We start from the raw sequence: 17,735 nt of genomic DNA, 5'->3' as shown, positions 1-17,735 counted from the left end.
AAGCCCCCATAAGCCCCCCATGTCAGCCAGCCCATAAGCCCCCCCATGTCAGCCAGCCCATAAGCCCCCCATGTCAGCCAGCCCATAAGCCCCCCATGTCAGCCAGCCCATAAGCCCCCCATGTCAGCCAGCCCATAAGCCCCCCATGTCAGCCAGCCCATAAGCCCCCCATGTCAGCCAGCCCATAAGCCCCCCCATGTCAGCCAGCCCATAAGCCCCCCCATGTCAGCCAGCCCATAAGCCCCCCCATGTCAGCCATCAGTGCAAATAAAATAAAATAAAAAAACACTTACCTCTCCTGCTCCTGGTCACCATCGCGATCCTCTTCATTCTGCTGTCGGCTGGCTGTGTATAGCGGCGCACAGCGTGAGGTCACAGAGCGACCTCACGCTGTGCACAGCCGATAGCCGAGCCGAGGACCAGGAAGCGGTGAGTACAGATCCTTCACCGCTCCCTGGTCCTTCTGTACTAATGAAGCGCTTCCATAATGGAAGCGCTTCATTAGTACAGAGTTAAAGACTGCCCTGATCGCTGCGGCCCGGCTAACAATCTTCCACGGCCCGATCCTTGGCCGCGGCCCGGCGGTTGGGGACCGCTGCTCTAATGTATCTAAAATGGAAAATGAAGCAACTTTGCAAACAGCCTTTGTTAAATATTTTCTACCGTTTTGTGTCCATATCTATGAAGACTTATGTGTCTCCATGGTAACAGACTACAAACAAGCCTTGTGTAGTCTGATTCCACACACATACTTCCTTCTATCTGACTTCAGCTTTTTCCTAACATATATTGGGTATATTAGCATACAGTTGGGGGCTGACAAAGGGGAGTATGCCGGCAGGCTCAGACTATACAAGGTTTGTTCTCTTGTGATAAATGAACTGGGCACTCTCAGGATACAGGGATCAAACAGATATTTATTAATGTATAAGGCAATAAAAACGACAATAAAAGAGAGAATATGGCCCTCCTGTAGGAAAGCTGTGTATAAAACAGCACTTGCTCACTGTAACTGGCACTCTGACTCTAGATGGGTATTATAAACTACACATGGCATATTCCTGCAATAAAACGACAATAAAAAGGTACATCAAATTATTCACACAATAAAAAAATCGCACAGTTAAAACGCATACATATTGCAGATGCTGAATATTCACTGGGAAAACTACAATGCGAGTTGTTCCCCAACTCACTGGCAAGGTTCTGAAGCTCCAAGGTAACAGTTAGAGGCACCGTGACGTGATAGTCCCACAACAAACAGGTATAGCGGCGTCCCGCTCTAGATTCAACCAGTAGCGTCCCACTGGGCTAATAGCATTTAAGTCTTGTTAAATCTCCTGTCAGCAAATATTTGATGAAAAAGACAGTCTTACCGGAAAGGTTCTCCTCACCACTTCGCTGCACACCGTCGCTCTGCTGGGTCGTGTTTTTAATTACCTCCAGACTTTTTTGAGCGGTCAGGTTGTTGAAATCCCACGTAGGTAAAAGTTTGGCATGTGCAGCCCGGTCTCTGCTGTAGGCTGTCACGGATTCCTTATACTTGAACCTTATCGTGGTGTTGAGCAGTATGGTGCGAGGTTCCGGCACTATCTGTTGGTCCTCACTCCTTAAAAATTTGGGGTCCTGTTAGAGATAGACGCGTTTCGGAGCTTAAGATTGCCCCTTCCTCAGTAGCTACCAGTCCCCCTAAAAATGCTTCCTTTTATAGTCCTAGACTACTTCTTCAAAACCCGGCATGGATCCTGACCGGAATCGGGACCCACAGTTAACTGGAGCTGATGTTTGCTCCTAGAACACATGGAGCTTTGTTTCTTTTATGCTTCCAGCATATTGAGTTTATAAATAATAGTATTCAATAACCTACATCATGTTTATACAAAAACTATTAAAAACACATCAAAGCAATATCAGTTTTAAAAAATATTCATACCAGTGACTTATCTCTCACTGCTGGTTGTATTGCACAAAAAAACGCATCTGCACCCATGCGGTTTTGGTGCGTTTTTCATGCGTTTTTTGCACACACCATATTTTTTTAATTTTTTAATAAAATAAAATTATATTTATTAAAATATAATAAAACATCTGTTCATGTTCCCTACTGTCTGTTGGGTAGTGGACAATACATAACAATTAAGTCTATAACTTCAAAGTGATAAAAACAGTTGCTTGAGAACATACTTCTAAAAAATACAAAATACAAAATTCATCAATCAGTACTACTAATGAGCAGTTTCAATATAACTATTTGGGTCTTGCCATTCGATATTTCCAATATTTTCAATATTCCGTAAAGTTGTAGGAGGGATATGTGAGGAAGGGAGTGGGAGCCCACTGCCAAGGACCATCCCACCTAATAAACAAAAAAGGTTGGGTTGGCCTTCAGCAGGGGGCACCCACCCCTACTTTAAAGAAAACCAAACAACTCAAATTCTGCATTTAGCCCTCCCGGGAGTAGAGTGTTTAGTTCGAAGATACGCTGTGTCTCCAACCTTGACATTTTGGTGATATGGTTGCCCCCCCTCCAATCTCTATTCACCTTATCTATGGCCGCAAATTTCAGACCCTTTGGATTTTTATTATGTACTATTTTAAAATGATTGGATAAGGAATGTGTCTCCAATCCTTTTCTGATGTTGGCCATATGTTCAGAAATCCGTTTTTTCAATGTCCTTTTCGTCCTCCCCACATATTGTTTTCTACAAGGACATTCTATGATGTAAATTACATCAGTGGAATTACAGGATAGAAATTCTTTAATTGGGTGTTTATACTTGTTGGTAGTGGAGATAATTTCACTGGTTTTCCGTGGAAAATCTGTATTTTTGCAGTTACCGCACTGCCCACATTTAAAAAAACCATTAATGTTTGCCCACCCTTGGACTGAGCACCCCTGCTTGCTTTGCCGTTTGATCGTTGGGGCTACTTTGTTACTTAAGCTGGGGGCTTTTGTAGATGTAATTAAGGGATTCACAGGAATGGCAGGGCCTACGGTTTTATCCTTTTGTATTAGGTGCCAGTGTCTCCGTATTATTTTTTGTACCTTTTTATAATCACTACTAAAAGGTAAAACCATCCGTATTTCTCCTTCCTTCCGTTTTTTGTCTTTTTCTCTATCTTCTCTTTCCTTAAAAAAATCTTCCCTCTCCATATCCCTAACCTTCCTCACATATCCCTCCTACAACTTTACGGAATATTGAAAATATTGGAAATATCGAATGGCAAGACCCAAATAGTTATATTGAAACTGCTCATTAGTAGTACTGATTGATGAATTTTGTATTTTGTATTTTTTAGAAGTATGTTCTCAAGCAACTGTTTTTATCACTTTGAAGTTATAGACTTAATTGTTATGTATTGTCCACTACCCAACAGACAGTAGGGAACATGAACAGATGTTTTATTATATTTTAATAAATATAATTTTATTTTATTAAAAAAAATTAAAAAAATATGGTGTGTGCAAAAAACGCATGAAAAACGCACCAAAACCGCATGGGTGCAGATGCGTTTTTTGGTGCAATACAACCAGCAGTGAGAGATAAGTCACTGGTATGAATATTTTTTAAAACTGATATTGCTTTGATGTGTTTTTAATAGTTTTTGTATAAACATGATGTAGGTTATTGAATACTATTATTTATAAACTCAATATGCTGGAAGCATAAAAGAAACAAAGCTCCATGTGTTCTAGGAGCAAACATCAGCTCCAGTTAACTGTGGGTCCCGATTCCGGTCAGGATCCATGCCGGGTTTTGAAGAAGTAGTCTAGGACTATAAAAGGAAGCATTTTTAGGGGGACTGGTAGCTACTGAGGAAGGGGCAATCTTAAGCCCCGAAACACGTCTAGCTCTAACAGGACCCCAAATTTTTAAGGAGTGAGGACCAACAGATAGTGCCAGAACCTCGCACCATACTGCTCAACACCACGATAAGGTTCAAGTATAAGGAATCCGTGACAGCCTACAGCAGAGACCGGGCTGCACATGCCAAACTTTTACCTACGTGGGATTTCAACAACCTGACCGCTCAAAAAAGTCTGGAGGTAATTAAAAACACGACCCAGCAGAGCGACGGTGTGCAGCGAAGTGGTGAGGAGAACCTTTCCGGTAAGACTGTCTTTTTCATCAAATATTTGCTGACAGGAGATTTAACAAGACTTAAATGCTATTAGCCCAGTGGGACGCTACTGGTTGAATCTAGAGCGGGACGCCGCTATACCTGTTTGTTGTGGGACTATCACGTCACGGTGCCTCTAACTGTTACCTTGGAGCTTCAGAACCTTGCCAGTGAGTTGGGGAACAACTCGCATTGTAGTTTTCCCAGTGAATATTCAGCATCTGCGATATGTATGCGTTTTAACTGTGTGATTTTTTATTGTGTGAATAATTTGATGTACCTTTTTATTGTCGTTTTATTGCAGGAATATGCCATGTGTAGTTTATAATACCCATCTAGAGTCAGAGTACCAGCTACAGTGAGCAAGTGCTGTTTTATACACAGCTTTCCTACAGGAGGGCCATATTCTCTCTTTTATTGTCGTTTTTATTGCCTTATACATTAATAAATATCTGTTTGATCCCTGTATCCTGAGAGTGCCCAGTTCATTTATTACAAGTTGCACGTTATTTTTAGTGGACTGGGTGAGTCCACTTTACTGAGTGCACCTCTGCCTGGTCCTTGTGTGTTCCTGTGCGCCTCATTTACCTTTTTTATTGCAAGGTTTGTTGTCTGTTACTACAGAGATGGATGCGTCTGTACAGCAAAAGTAGACACAAGGCAATAGAAAATATATAAAGGGGTTGTCCAGCCTTGAGTAAGTGATGGCCTATCCTCAGGATAGGCTAACAGTAGCTGATCGGTGAGGGTCTGACGCCACGCATCCCCATCAACCCCTTGTTACTAAAGGCTGGACAACCCATTTAACCTCTTCTTAATGACCTGAAAAGTCACTGATTTGCAGACACTTTTTTGTGATTTTGCACATGTGCTGGTTTAACTCTCCTGCCCTAACTTTATTTTATTTTCTGGGCCACCAATATCATTTTTGGACTGTTTTTTTCTTTCCTGTGACACCCATCGCTGTTTATTAATATGCTTTTTACTGAATTTATTTTATTCTATTTGCAGGTAAACTACAGTATATTAAAAATGTCAAAACATAATTTCTTTTTTAAATTCTTTTATTCTTTAAATTTGCAAATTGACACCAAAATAAATGATGAAAATTAGTTCTCTGGTTTGCGCAGGTCATTTTGATACCTAATATTTATAGTCCTGAACCAGGTGACAATGGTGACGGTTTGGCTGGTGGGGACTTTTTTTTTTACCTTCATTTGTATTTTATTTTTTCATGTGTGGGTACATTTTTGGTATACAATATGTCCCTCAAGAGGTTATAGCAAACCTCATTTTTTATTTTGCACTTTTACACTGTAACTACAACATCCAGTTACAGCGCAAATCACCCGATCTGTGCACTTTTCACTGGCCGTGCGGTTCTGCTAAAATCAAGCAGCTCCGCTATGATCGGAGATACCTGGCGATCACATGACTACCGGGTCCAATTGAGGCAGAGGTATTGCCACGTGCTCCATTCACTACATATGTTGCGTTCATTGAGTGTGATTTGGGCTGGAAAAGATTAGACAGGAGCGGTTACAGATTACAGACGAGATGATGGAGCAATGCCAAAATACATCATTGCAGACTTAGGCGACTTTCACACTTGCGTTGTTGTTTTCCGGCATTGAGATCCGGCAGAGGATCTCAGTACCGGGAAAAAAACATTTCCATTTAGTCCTCATGCATTCTGAAAGGAAAGAGATCCGTTCAGGATGCATCAGGACGTCTTCCGTATCGGCAGCATCCCGTTTTGTGACCGGACAAGCTGCAGTTTTGTGTCTGGTCATAAAAACGGATCCGGCACTGAAAACAATGCAAGTCAATGGTGACAAAACCATATCCGTCATGTATTTAGTGACGGATCCTTTTTTTCCCTTTTGATTTCACACAACCGCATTGTAACGGAACGGATGCATCCTGATGTGCAAAATCAAAACGGATCCGTTTAATTCTGGTATTCAGATCCTCTGCTGGATCAAAAATACCGGAATTAACAACGCAAATGTGAGAGAGTCTAAGGACCTATACCGCCGTCAAAAGGCTGTGGGTGGTTGTTAAATAAGATTATTTGCCAGGTTGCTTCTTTTCTTTTTATTTTAGATACACTGGAGCAAAAAAAAAAATAGTTGAGAAAGTGGACTCTGAAAGGTAATGTTTCATAGTAATGTAACCACTAGGTGGCACATGTGTAAATTCCATGTAATAGGATTTTAAAGGGCCTTTGTCAGAGCGTAAGGAAGCCGGCAGCCGGCGAGCGTCCTTCCTTCACCATGCTGGCGCAGGCATGAGATTTCACCCACACTCAGGGCCAGGCAGGAGGATTTGAACGCTGCCTGGCCCCGTCAATCAAGTCTAGGGGGCGTGGACAGAGGTGGGAGAACGGAGCCTCTAGGAGCAGGAGCAAAGCCCCCCCCCCCCCCCCCCCCCACTCCTAGAGGCTAATTTGCATATAATAAAAGTTATTTTTCTGCAGTAATGGACTAAGCTAGTTAGGTTCAGCTGACATCAGCACATCGCTAATGTCAGCCAGGTTAATACCGTTAATCTGCTGACAGAAGCCCATTAAAAGCCACCAAAAATCCCTAAGACACAGATATACACATTAGAAAAAAGTAGGCTTGTACCACAAAAATCCAGCAATACGTAATGAAGTCAGTGATAAGCGCAGTTCTGTAAGTGCATTCACATAATGTGCTATTCCTGGCTCACACCACACATTAGCATCTGGTTTTACTGCCAACTGCTCACCCTACTGTATCGATCTAAACCCCGCTGCCAAACAATGCATTTCATTATCTGGGCTGATGTACCAGCTTTTCCGCTACTTACAGAGGCAACCACTGTAACGGCACAGCACGCACAGAATACACAATTCTGGTAGCACTTACGCTCTGTACTTCCGGGGGAAGGTGGAGTCCACTGCGTCTTCCAAGCTGGACTGACTTCTCCAGATAGCGTCTAACCTCCGGCTGCAGCTGTTCGGGGTCTTGAGTTTTCTGGAAGCAATGTACGAGTGCTGATTTACTGTCATAACCCTGAGCTGTAACCCACAGCACGCATCGGACCCCACAAGGTTTTTTGGTGATCCAAGTTCTGTTTACTAGAAATGTGTAAAGGGGCTTTTACACGTCTCATCCACATGCTGCAACGTTTCCATGCAGAAACGGATATCTGCTGCAGATTTCATCCCTTTCAGATTCTGATGACTCCTTTAAAGGGAACCTGTCATCAACTTTATGCTGCCCGTACTAATAGTAGCATAAAGCAGAGACAGGCGAGTTGATTTCTGCGGTCGGTCATTTATAAGTGAAAAGTAAGTGATTGCCGAGAACCAACATCTAATTTGTGGAACTAGTACAGCTTCATATACTGTGCACTGTGCAGTGGACAGAAAGTGTACTGCAAGCTCCAACCCATTCACTGACACTGTCGGAGCTGACTGGACAGCATCATACTTATCAGTTAGTCATACATTTCCAGGAGGAATAGTAGAGAAACAGCACAATGCAGAACTCTAGGCAAAGATGAATTGTTATTTCAGGTATTTACTAAAACAGTCAGGAGAGGGGACAGGTCCTCTTTACATAATGAAAAAAAATAAATTATATTACTCAATATGGGACTGAATTTGGTACTTAGACCCTCAAGGCGGCTTTAGTCTGCACGTCCTAGCCCCTTCCCAGTCTAACCCTCAGGTGAGCAGTACATTACAATACCTTACTAACAAAGCTAGAACAGCCCTGCACCTCCCATGGATCCAGAGATCTCCCCAGTCATTGCTCCAATTGCTCTGTTCGATTTCTTTCAGGCTGGCAGCTCAGGGGGCATGTCCTTTCTGCTGCAGCTCTTTCCCTGTAACCGTCACAGCTTCTAACAGAAGATATGGCTGGTGGCAGTTGATGATTTAAACTAAGCGTGTGTGACCACCTCAGTGAGGTGGAAAAGAAGTAAGAAAAAAACCAAACAGCAGGTGGCGCTATACAGATACATTTTATTGAATAGCTCAGTGGCTGTACTACATTTTTAATCACATGCAATTACAAAAGTATTCAGAGCCAGGTGCTGGTTCGAAGAATCTGAACATTTTTAGTGGCACAACCCCTATAAGTCAGTGTTCTCCCACCTTCCCCTCTTCTTCCTCCCCCCCCCCCTACTACTGTTTTTCTGCTTTCATATTTGTACACAACTGGTTTATAAACTATTAAAATGGGCAAAAAAAGTGATGCTGTTTGACTACTAGGAACACTGAAAGAATACACAGGTCACACAGTCCAGTGCATTCATGAGGACAGCGCCCCCTCAGTATGGTGAACGACAAGCTGTAGTGCACACAGCAGCCTTTCAATCACCAATAGATCTAGACTTAGGTTCACATCACGCTTTTCCCATCCTTTTAAAGTATACAAAAATAGGATTTTTTGTGCTTATGTGTAAAATCCTTTTCTCGATGAGTTCATTGGGGGACACAGGAGACCATGGGGTATAGCTGCTTCTGCCACTAGGAGGCGACACTAGGCAAAAAGGTGTCAGCTCCTTTTCTCAGCTATGTCCCTCCTGCACACACTGAGCTAATCCGTTTCGTACAAAAGCAGTAGGAGCAGCCAGGAGAATCCAACCGAAAGCAAGAACCAGAACAGAAGTGAAGATGGGTCAGAACCGAGGACAGGTAGGAACCATCTGGAAGATCCAGCAATGTACTTACTGGGTGGGTGCTGTGTCGCCCAATGAACTCAGCAAGAAAAGGATTTTACAGGTAAGCACAAAAAATCCTATTTTCTCGCTCATATCATTGGGGGACACAGGATACGTTCCAAAGCAGTACAATGGGGGGGGGGGGCAAAAGACCAAAGCAAAACTAAGGCTGGCCATCAGAACTGCGGAGAAAGGATGCACAGGAACCCAGAAAAGGACAGGAAGAGCATGAACCAGGACGGCCAGCCACAGAGCGTAAAGGATGCAGTTAAACTAAGGATGCCCAGTTAAACTAAGCCAACGGGCAGAAGATGTGGATAGCAGAACAAAATATCCACAAGAAGGCTATGGCTCTCTGACGAATAAGCATGATTTCTGGGAAGTACCTCTGAGTATTGAGGACCACAGAACTGGTGCTGAAGTCCGGAATGGAAGGCCAGGGAGGTATGCATGACAATAGGCCCCGCGGAAAGCGAGGGAGGTTCACCCAATAGAAATGGGTCTGCCGAATCCGGGTACATAGTGACAGAAGGACCCCGACAAAACTCGACCAAATGTTTAAGTACCAGGAAGGGAGATTTCAACAGAGAAAAAAACATGGTAGCCAGGAAGGAACCAGCTGGGCAGAAGGCAGAGGACCAGTCCTGGAGAGGCCTCCCGAGTAAGAGAGGAGACCTCTCTGGGCCAACATGAAAGAGAAAGTAGGGATGGCCACGGGAGATATAAGCCACAATGGGAACCCATTGCAGGAACTGACCAGAAAAAAACCATGCTCGAACGGTGAGAGGACTGAGAGGGTAAAAAAAACTGCTTCTTCAGGGACCGGTAAGATCCCAGCCATGCTACAGAGAGAAATTTTGCATAAGAGTACAGCCACATGAATGTCCGTCACTAGACAAAAGGAGGACTGCCAGATGCTGGGTCCAGGACAATATCATGACTGACGCTAGACAGGCTAAGGAAGCAAAGCAGAGACAGAGCAGCTGCACTGGGAAAAGAGAGCGGGCTACAACAAGTGAGAGCATAGACGCTCCCCAGGAGCATCTAGGGATGTAGCTATGAGTACACTCCTGCAAGCAGATTAGGAACCGCTGTGTACAGCTCTGCAAAAAGAGAAAAAACTCCCAAAGAAGAAGTAATATGGTAGGAGGATGCCCCCAAGGCCGCAGAGGCTCGTCGTAAAAGAAGCCGTCTGACACTTCACAGACCAACCTGACTGGACTGGTCAAGGCTCCAATCACACGTCCGCAATTCTGTTCCGCATTTTGCGGAACGGAATTGCAGACCCATTCATTTCTATGGGGCCACACGATGTGCTGCCCGGATCCGGAAATGCGGATCCGCACTTCCGGGTCCGCAATTCCATTCCCGAAAAAAATAGAACATGTCCTATTCTTGTCCGCAATTGCGGACAAGATTAGGCATTTTCTATTGTAGTGCCGGCGATGTGCGGTCCGCTAAATCCGGAACACACATTGCCGGTGTCCGTGTATTGCAGATCCGCAGATCCGCAAAACGCACACGGATGTGTGAATGGACCTAACAGTGGGTTGAAGAAATGCCCACGCCAGAAACGTTGGGGGTGCGTAGACTCGTCAGAGAGCAACTCCCACCCAGAGGAATGTCCAAAGTGGCCAGAGATGGGAGAATACTCCACCCTAAGGGGAGGGTAGTGGCGATGTCCAACTCCACAGAAGTATTAGAGAAAAAAAGTCATATAGTAAAAAGTAGCAGCAGTGCGGGCGCTCCAGAGCAATAAGACGCCAACCCACGGAATATGGATACTGGTCGGGTAGACGGAAAAGGGTAGCTTGGGTGAGAGTAACTAATCGCTTTGTGAAAAGGCACGGAGTAGAAAGGGTGTTGCGTTCCAGCCACGAATCCTCCATTAGCGGTGACAACAAGTGACAGCACAACCGCTCATCTGGAGAGGAAAAATTTAGTCAATTCACAGTATGTGCCCTGAATAGGTATGTCCGCTACAACTAGACATGTCAGAGACAGTACTTTATGTCCTGAGAGAGGCAATGCTGAAGCTGTCACAGTGTTAACTGTTAGCGCCAATGATCCACTTGGGGGAACGCAGACATGCAGGTGACCCCATGGCTGGTGGGATGCAGGGGAGCTGGGCTGCCCTGGTCCACTTTGCCTTCTTGGGGGAGGTTGGGCGGTGAGGGAACCGACATAGGCCTTCCTCCCCGGGTAAATAAAGAGGTATGCCCTCTGTTTCCCGTAACTAAAGAGAAAAAAAGTTAAAAAAACTACGAAAAATGACAAGTGAGGTCTGCCTCCTACAGACACTAAGCTAAAACTGATTAGCTCAGTGTGTGCAGGAGGGGTATAGCTGAGAGGAGGAGCTAACACTTTTTTGCCTAGTGTCGCCTCCTAGTGGCAGCAGCAGCTATACCTCATGGTATCCGGTGTTCCCCAATGATACGAGCGAGAAAAAACATATACGTTAAACGGATGCCTCAGACTGATGCCATACAGTGGCATCCGTTCACCATAGAGCTTGTATAAAAAATTTTAAAAAAAGTATAAGGTTTTTTTGGGGGTTTTTTCCCGGACTGTGCAGGATACAAGAACGTGGTGTGCTGCTTTTTTTTTTCCTAACGTATACGTCAAACAGAGGCATAAAACGTGATGTGAACCCACCCTCAATGTCACCATATCAGACTAAAACCGATTAAGGAGTCACGAACCCCAGATACTGTACTCACATGAAAATGGAGAATTCTTCTAAATACATCTTCCCTCATATTCATTTCAACATCAAAATCAGACAGGCTTTTATCGGCTTGTGTGCTGGCCATCCGCACCGCTCGGCTGGGGGACACGTGCTGAGGAAAATCTAGCATGATTCGCTCCACTGTTGAGGGACCATAGTTCAGAAGTAATGGAAGCGGAAAGAAGCCCAAGATGTGTCAAGAGGCAAAAGAAAAACGCCATCATCACATGTAACAGAACATGCTATGGAGAGGACTAGAACAGGTGACAACGTCATGACATTTAAAAAAAACATTCAAATATAATGCATGAATGAAGCTGCTAAATGTGGATGTCCACCCAACGAGCACCGTTTTGTTTTAAATTCTGCACTAATTAATGATATATATAGTCAGGCACCCAAATCCTCTCAATAGACTAAAGAAGGACGAATTTATCAGGAGTCATTTTTTCAATCAATGTTAGACATTTGATAAATCTGGCACAAAGTACGCAAGTGCAAACACCAGAAAAACGGACTTTATTACGCTCATGATAAATCCCCTACCATCAGTTTTTTTTATGCCACCCCCTTACTGAAGTGACTTTGCAGCTTTTTTTTTAGGGACTTTAAAAAAAAAAAAAAAAGTTGCAGCGATAAACTAGTGTAAAACTAATTAACATAGCCAACATTTTTCAAAAATGACTAGAGCGGTTTAAAACAGCTTTAAAGGGCGTGTTCACCGCTGGAGACCTTTTCTACAGACACCCGCAGTGTGGCTGGACCCGCAATAGGAATCCCACTCACCTGATCCCTACCGCTGGGTTCCCGCTCCATCTCTGTCTCGCCGGGTCTCCCTGAGTCAACATCCAATTTAAAGTGGGTCATGTGAGAGCAGTGATGTGTCATGTCATGAAGAATGGGTGACACATGACCGATGCGGTCAGTCATTGGCTGTAGCGGTCACGGCATCAAACCGGATGTTGACGTAGGGCAGGGGTACTCAACTGGCGGACTGTGGTCGGAATCCGGACCCCGGTTGCCAGCTGTCCGGACCCCTGCATGCATCCGGGTGCCGGCTCTCAGGGGGTGCCAGAGTCCAGAAGCAATGAGGGCTTCCATCAATACAGATGGAAGCGCTCATTGCTGGAGCGCAGGGCGCTGGGTCTTGTCACTCACCGCTCAGCTCCCAGCGCTCCTCCCCTCCTTCAGGCCGGCGGCGCTCTGAAGGGTGAAGCAGGAAGACTTCTCCCCGCATTCAGCCTGTAGGCACAGATCGCGCTGCCAGCCTGTGTGGGCAGAGCCTGCAGCCCGGAAATAAGCATACGCCCCACCCACACATTGCTGCAGAGCGATCTATGTCTGCAGGGGAGAGAGGACTGTGAGCTTCAGGAACGGGACAAGGTGAGTAGGTACTGTGTTTTTGTTTTTTGACATAGAGGGGGCACAATAGGCATTTCTACTCTGGAGAGGGCACAATGGGCATTTCTTCTATGGAGGGGGCACAATGGTCATTACTACTATGAAGGGGGCACAGTGCACAGAGGGCATTACTAATATGAAGGGGGGACAGAGGGCATTATTACTGTAAAGGGGGCACAATGGGCATTATTACTGTAAAGGGGGGACAATGGGCATTACTACTAAGGGGCAAAATGGGCATTACTACTAAGGTGGGCAGCACGGTGGCTCAGTGGTTAGCACTGGTGTCTTGCAGCGCTGGGGTCCTAGGTTTGAATCCGAGCAAGGACAACATCTGCATGGAGTTTGTATGTTCTCCCCATGTTTGCATGGGTTTCCTCCGGGTTCTCCGGTTTCCTCCCACACTCCAAAGACATACTGATAGGGAACTTAGATTGTGAGCCCGATTGGGGACAGTTGGATGATAATGTCTGTAAAGCGCTGCGGAATATAGTAGTGCTATATAAATAAATAAATAAGGGGGCACAATGAGCATTATTACTATTAAGGGGGCATAATGGGCATTATTACTTTGAAGGGGGTACAATGGGAATTACTATTATTAGGGGCATTATTACTGTGAAGGAGGCACAGTGGGGATTATTACTATGAAGGGGGCACAAAGAGGGCATTACTACTGTGAGGGGGCACTTTGGGTATCATACTCTGTGAGGAGGAACTAAGGAGGCATCACAATGTTTTAGGGGCACTAAGGAGCATCATAATGTGTGGGATCACTTAGGGGTATCATACTCTGTGGAGCACTAAAGGGATATCATACTGTCTGAGGGGCATTAAAGGGGCATCATTATGGTTAGGGGGCACTGAAAGGACATTCTTACTGTTTAATTGGCAGAAAGAAGATTAGGTGTTGTCCCTCCTTATATATTTTTTTGTTCTGCAGCTCGGACCTTCATCCTACAGCAGACTCAGGTATGTGGACCTTTACAAAAAGTACCTGACGTAGGGGAACCCGGGACCTGCAGAGCTGGTGGGGAAGCCATGGAGCCAGAACCCAGCAGCAGGCATCAGGTTGGTATGACTACCACTGCAGGGCCGGCCACACTAGGGGGTACAAAAAGTAAAAAAGCTCCCCAGAGGTGAATAACCCCTTTAACTTAAGTAGAAAAGTCACACATTTTGGCACAAATTGGGACTTGCACCAAAATTGCCAACTTTTCTATGTGACGTTTGATACATTACCCCGATTAACTCTTAGACAGTATTGGTAAATCTGCCCCATAGAATTAAATATTAAAATGTTGGCATCTTGCAGCTGCCAGGAGAGGAGGCTTACACTGAACTGTAATAAAACAGTGGCCACCAAAAATTTTTATTACTGCTGGAAACCTGATAATATAATAAAAATACTTAAAGTCATAAATTTCTAATCGGTGGGGGGCTGACTCCTGGCACCCCTGCTGTTAGAAGAGACCACGGTGCTCTGGTGAGGGTCACAACCTCTTCCTACGCCAGTGACGTCACGCTCATTGGTCACATGTCCTATGTAAAGCTCAGCCCCATTCAAGTGAATGATCCTGGCCTGCAATACCAAACACAGCCACTATACAATGTATGGTGCTGTGAGGAGGGCGACAGGCGTGCCAGGAGTTGGGACTCTTATTGATCAGATACTGATGACTAGTGTTATAGAAAAATTTATAGATGTAATCTGCTCGCATCAAAGTTTGTGTAAGGAAAAAGGTGAAACTCCTTTTCCCTCAGCCGCAGTCAGAGACAGACCCAGGTGCTACCATCTTGATTGAAATTCTGAGCAACTCCCCCTCTGCCCTGATCAGTCTGTGTCTTTTATTTACTAACGAAAGGTGTAAAAGGGGCTGGCCCAAGACAAGGATACAGGAAGTGATGACATACAGGAAGTGATGACATACAGGAAGTGATGACATACAGGAAGTGATGACATACAGGAAGACAAGACACCATCATTTAGAATAACCTAGCTAGCTAACAAACACATGTATACTATAACCTACCATTAGCACTGGAGCTAATTTTATCCAGCCTTGCTCAGTGATCAATGCCAGATAAAATTACTATGATCCTCATGCATGTTTATTTACAGGACAATGTCATTATCTCCAGCGGCTGATCAGGCGCACTAGAGACAAAAAACGCACGTTCCTTTCATATATTGTTCTCTTAACGAATACATCCACGCCAAGCCAATAAATCCGCGTCTTGCGCGGGGGCCCTAGCCGGCGTCCATACATCAGCCAACAAAACACTGCTCTGCTGAACACATCAGTCTTCCCCGGCCCACAGCCCAGTGCTTAGCACATGGACCATTCGCCGACAGAGACCTCTGCGCCCAGCAGCTGTGACAGGACATACACGGGAAGATATCCACTCCAATGGTTTACCCTGACACTGAGGGACATGATGACAATACACAATATATTAAATACACATCCTAATAAAATTTCCACAACACTAGGGATGAGCGAATCGACTTCGGATGAAACATCCGAAGTCGATTCGCATAAAACTTTGTTTCAATACTGTATGGCGTGAGCACTCTGTACAGTATTAGAATGCATTGGCTCTTATGAGCTGAAGTTATTACTTTACGATGTCTCGCGAGACTTCACGTAATAACGTGGTACTACTTGGAACCAAACCCGAGTTCGGGAAATATTTTTTTACAGTAGAAATCAATTTATGAAGTTATTACGTGGTCTCGCGGGACTTCGCGAAGTAATAACTTTGGCTCATCAGAGCCAATACATTCTAGTACTGTATGGAGCGCTTGCTCCGTACAGTATTGAAACGAAGTGTTATGTGAATCGACTTCGGATGTTTCATCCAAATTCGATTCGCTCATCCCTACTGATGACCTATCCGGAGGATAGGTCATCAATATCTTTCTCCTGAAAACACCTTTACACTTCCCTTCCCAGCTCCACCCTTCCCTGGGCCGCAGCCAGTGACGTTATTGTTTTGGCTGCAGTGGTTGGTGTCCCTTACACTACTGCAGCTAACCACTGGCCTCTGTAGTATACAGGATGTCACTGCTGCAGCCACAGCAACACATCACTGACTGCAGCCCGAGGAAGAGAAAGTAACTGCGGCATTAGAATGGAGCGGGCCAGGAAGTGGCTTCATTATTTAATCAGGCTGCTGGAAGGCTCCCCTGATATAAAATATACAGGACACCCCCTTTAGGCCCCATTCACACAACCATATTTTTGCTCCGCATCCGATCCGCATTTTTTCATTAGGACCGCAAAAAATGCCGACAGCACACCATGTGCTGTCCGCATCCGTATGTCTGTTCCGCAAAAAAGATAGAACATGTCCTATTCTTGTCCGTTTTGCAGACACGGATAGGCATTATTACAATGGGTCTGCAAAAAAAAAAAAAACAGATGCAACACGGACGTCACAAATGTCATCCGTATTTTTTTGCAGATCCGCGTTTTGCAGACCACAAAATACATCTGGTTGCGTGGATGTAAAGAACCTTTACCTGCATATTCTAACTCCAGGTCGGCTAAAACTTTGACAGTGTTTTCATAGGTGACTTTCTCGACCTCCAGAGCAGCGACTGCATCGTATACACTCTTAGTCCTCGCTATGAGCGTCTCGGTCCTGGAGTGAATATCCTCTGGAGACAAGTCCCACTGCAGAAGATTCTTATTGGCCGCCATATTAGAAGCCATTCTCATGGCTCTGGGAAGTTCGGACCCCACTGTCATTTTAAACAGAAATCTTCTGCTCTGTGACCTGTCGATGAAAATGGAAGAATAATAGTGACATTAATAACATACATTTACCAAGCGCCAGTCTTAGGGCCCATTCAGACTGCTGTAGTGCTTTGCAGATCCGCAAAACACGGATACCGGCCATGTGCGTTCCGCAATTTGCGGACCGCACATGGCCGCAACTATAATAGAAAATGCCTATTCTTGTCCGCGATTGTGGACGAGAATAGGACATGCTCTATCTTTTCTGCGGAGCCACGGAACCGCGGACAGCTGTACGCATCTTTTGCGGCCTCGTTGAAATGAATGGGTCCGCACCCGTTCCGCCAAATTGCCGTTTGAATGAGCCCTTAGTGTAAAGTCCGTCGGCCTGACTTTCAAATCTACGCTATCTATGAGCAGCCGCAGGTTTGAAATATTATTTAGGTCAGATTCTGACGGGCTGTATAGGCCACACCTCCTCCACTAAGCCCCACTTTTAAAAAGTGATGAGACGTGTGAAAAGTCGCAAATTATTGCGCAGTTAGTTATAGAACATTGATTTAATAGGGTTTTCCAGTCTGGATAAATTGATCACCTAGCCTCAGGATAGGTCAACAATATCAGAATCATGGGGGTCCGACACCCGGCACCCCCAACAATCAGCTGTTTTCAGAAGCCACTCCACAACAGAAACTGAATAGCAGGCCTCGTCCAGTGTGTGGTGGCCGTGCCGCGGACTGCAGATCAGCACGCACCGATTTGATACTGATCACCTATCCTGAGGAGAGGTCACTGATAGCCCCTTTAAAATGATTCACCTGTAAAAACAAAACAAAAAAAGCAATAATTACATAAAAGTACATTTTATTGTTACCGATAATTGAGCAAATAACATAAGCTTTCCTTTTAAGACCCTGGAGCAGTCCGCTTCTGTAGTCCGAGCAATCAGCACTACAAGTCCCAGAATAGAATAACTGGTTTCACCCACTAAATGCACAATATTAACTAACTACAAGTCCTAGAAATGGCCCACTATGTAGAAC

At 44.9% G+C, this 17,735-nt stretch overlaps 1 protein-coding gene across 3 annotated transcripts in view; it reads right to left on the bottom strand.

Annotated features, from left to right (window-relative positions):
* Positions 1 to 17,735, bottom strand: part of NLN (neurolysin) — an 80,414-nt gene that overhangs the window by 61,610 nt on the left and 1,069 nt on the right. For 2 of the 3 annotated variants that reach the window (XM_040421352.1, XM_040421349.1), the window contains exons 2-4: positions 16,476 to 16,732; positions 11,541 to 11,689; positions 7,017 to 7,124 (exon numbers count right to left, since the gene is read on the bottom strand). In XM_040421352.1, coding sequence (XP_040277286.1) covers positions 7,017 to 7,124; positions 11,541 to 11,689; positions 16,476 to 16,704 — 486 coding nt within the window. In that variant the 5' untranslated portion in view covers positions 16,705 to 16,732. Of the gene's footprint in view, positions 1 to 7,016; positions 7,125 to 11,540; positions 11,690 to 16,475; positions 16,733 to 17,287; positions 17,409 to 17,735 lie in introns of those variants that run through there. The other variant, XM_040421351.1, reaches the window with a different exon arrangement.

This window comes from Bufo bufo, chromosome 2, assembly GCF_905171765.1.
Source record: "Bufo bufo chromosome 2, aBufBuf1.1, whole genome shotgun sequence".
Taxonomy (NCBI): domain Eukaryota; kingdom Metazoa; phylum Chordata; class Amphibia; order Anura; family Bufonidae; genus Bufo; species Bufo bufo.
Note: the sequence above shows the minus strand (reverse complement) of the source record. Positions and strands in the feature narration are given on the sequence as shown.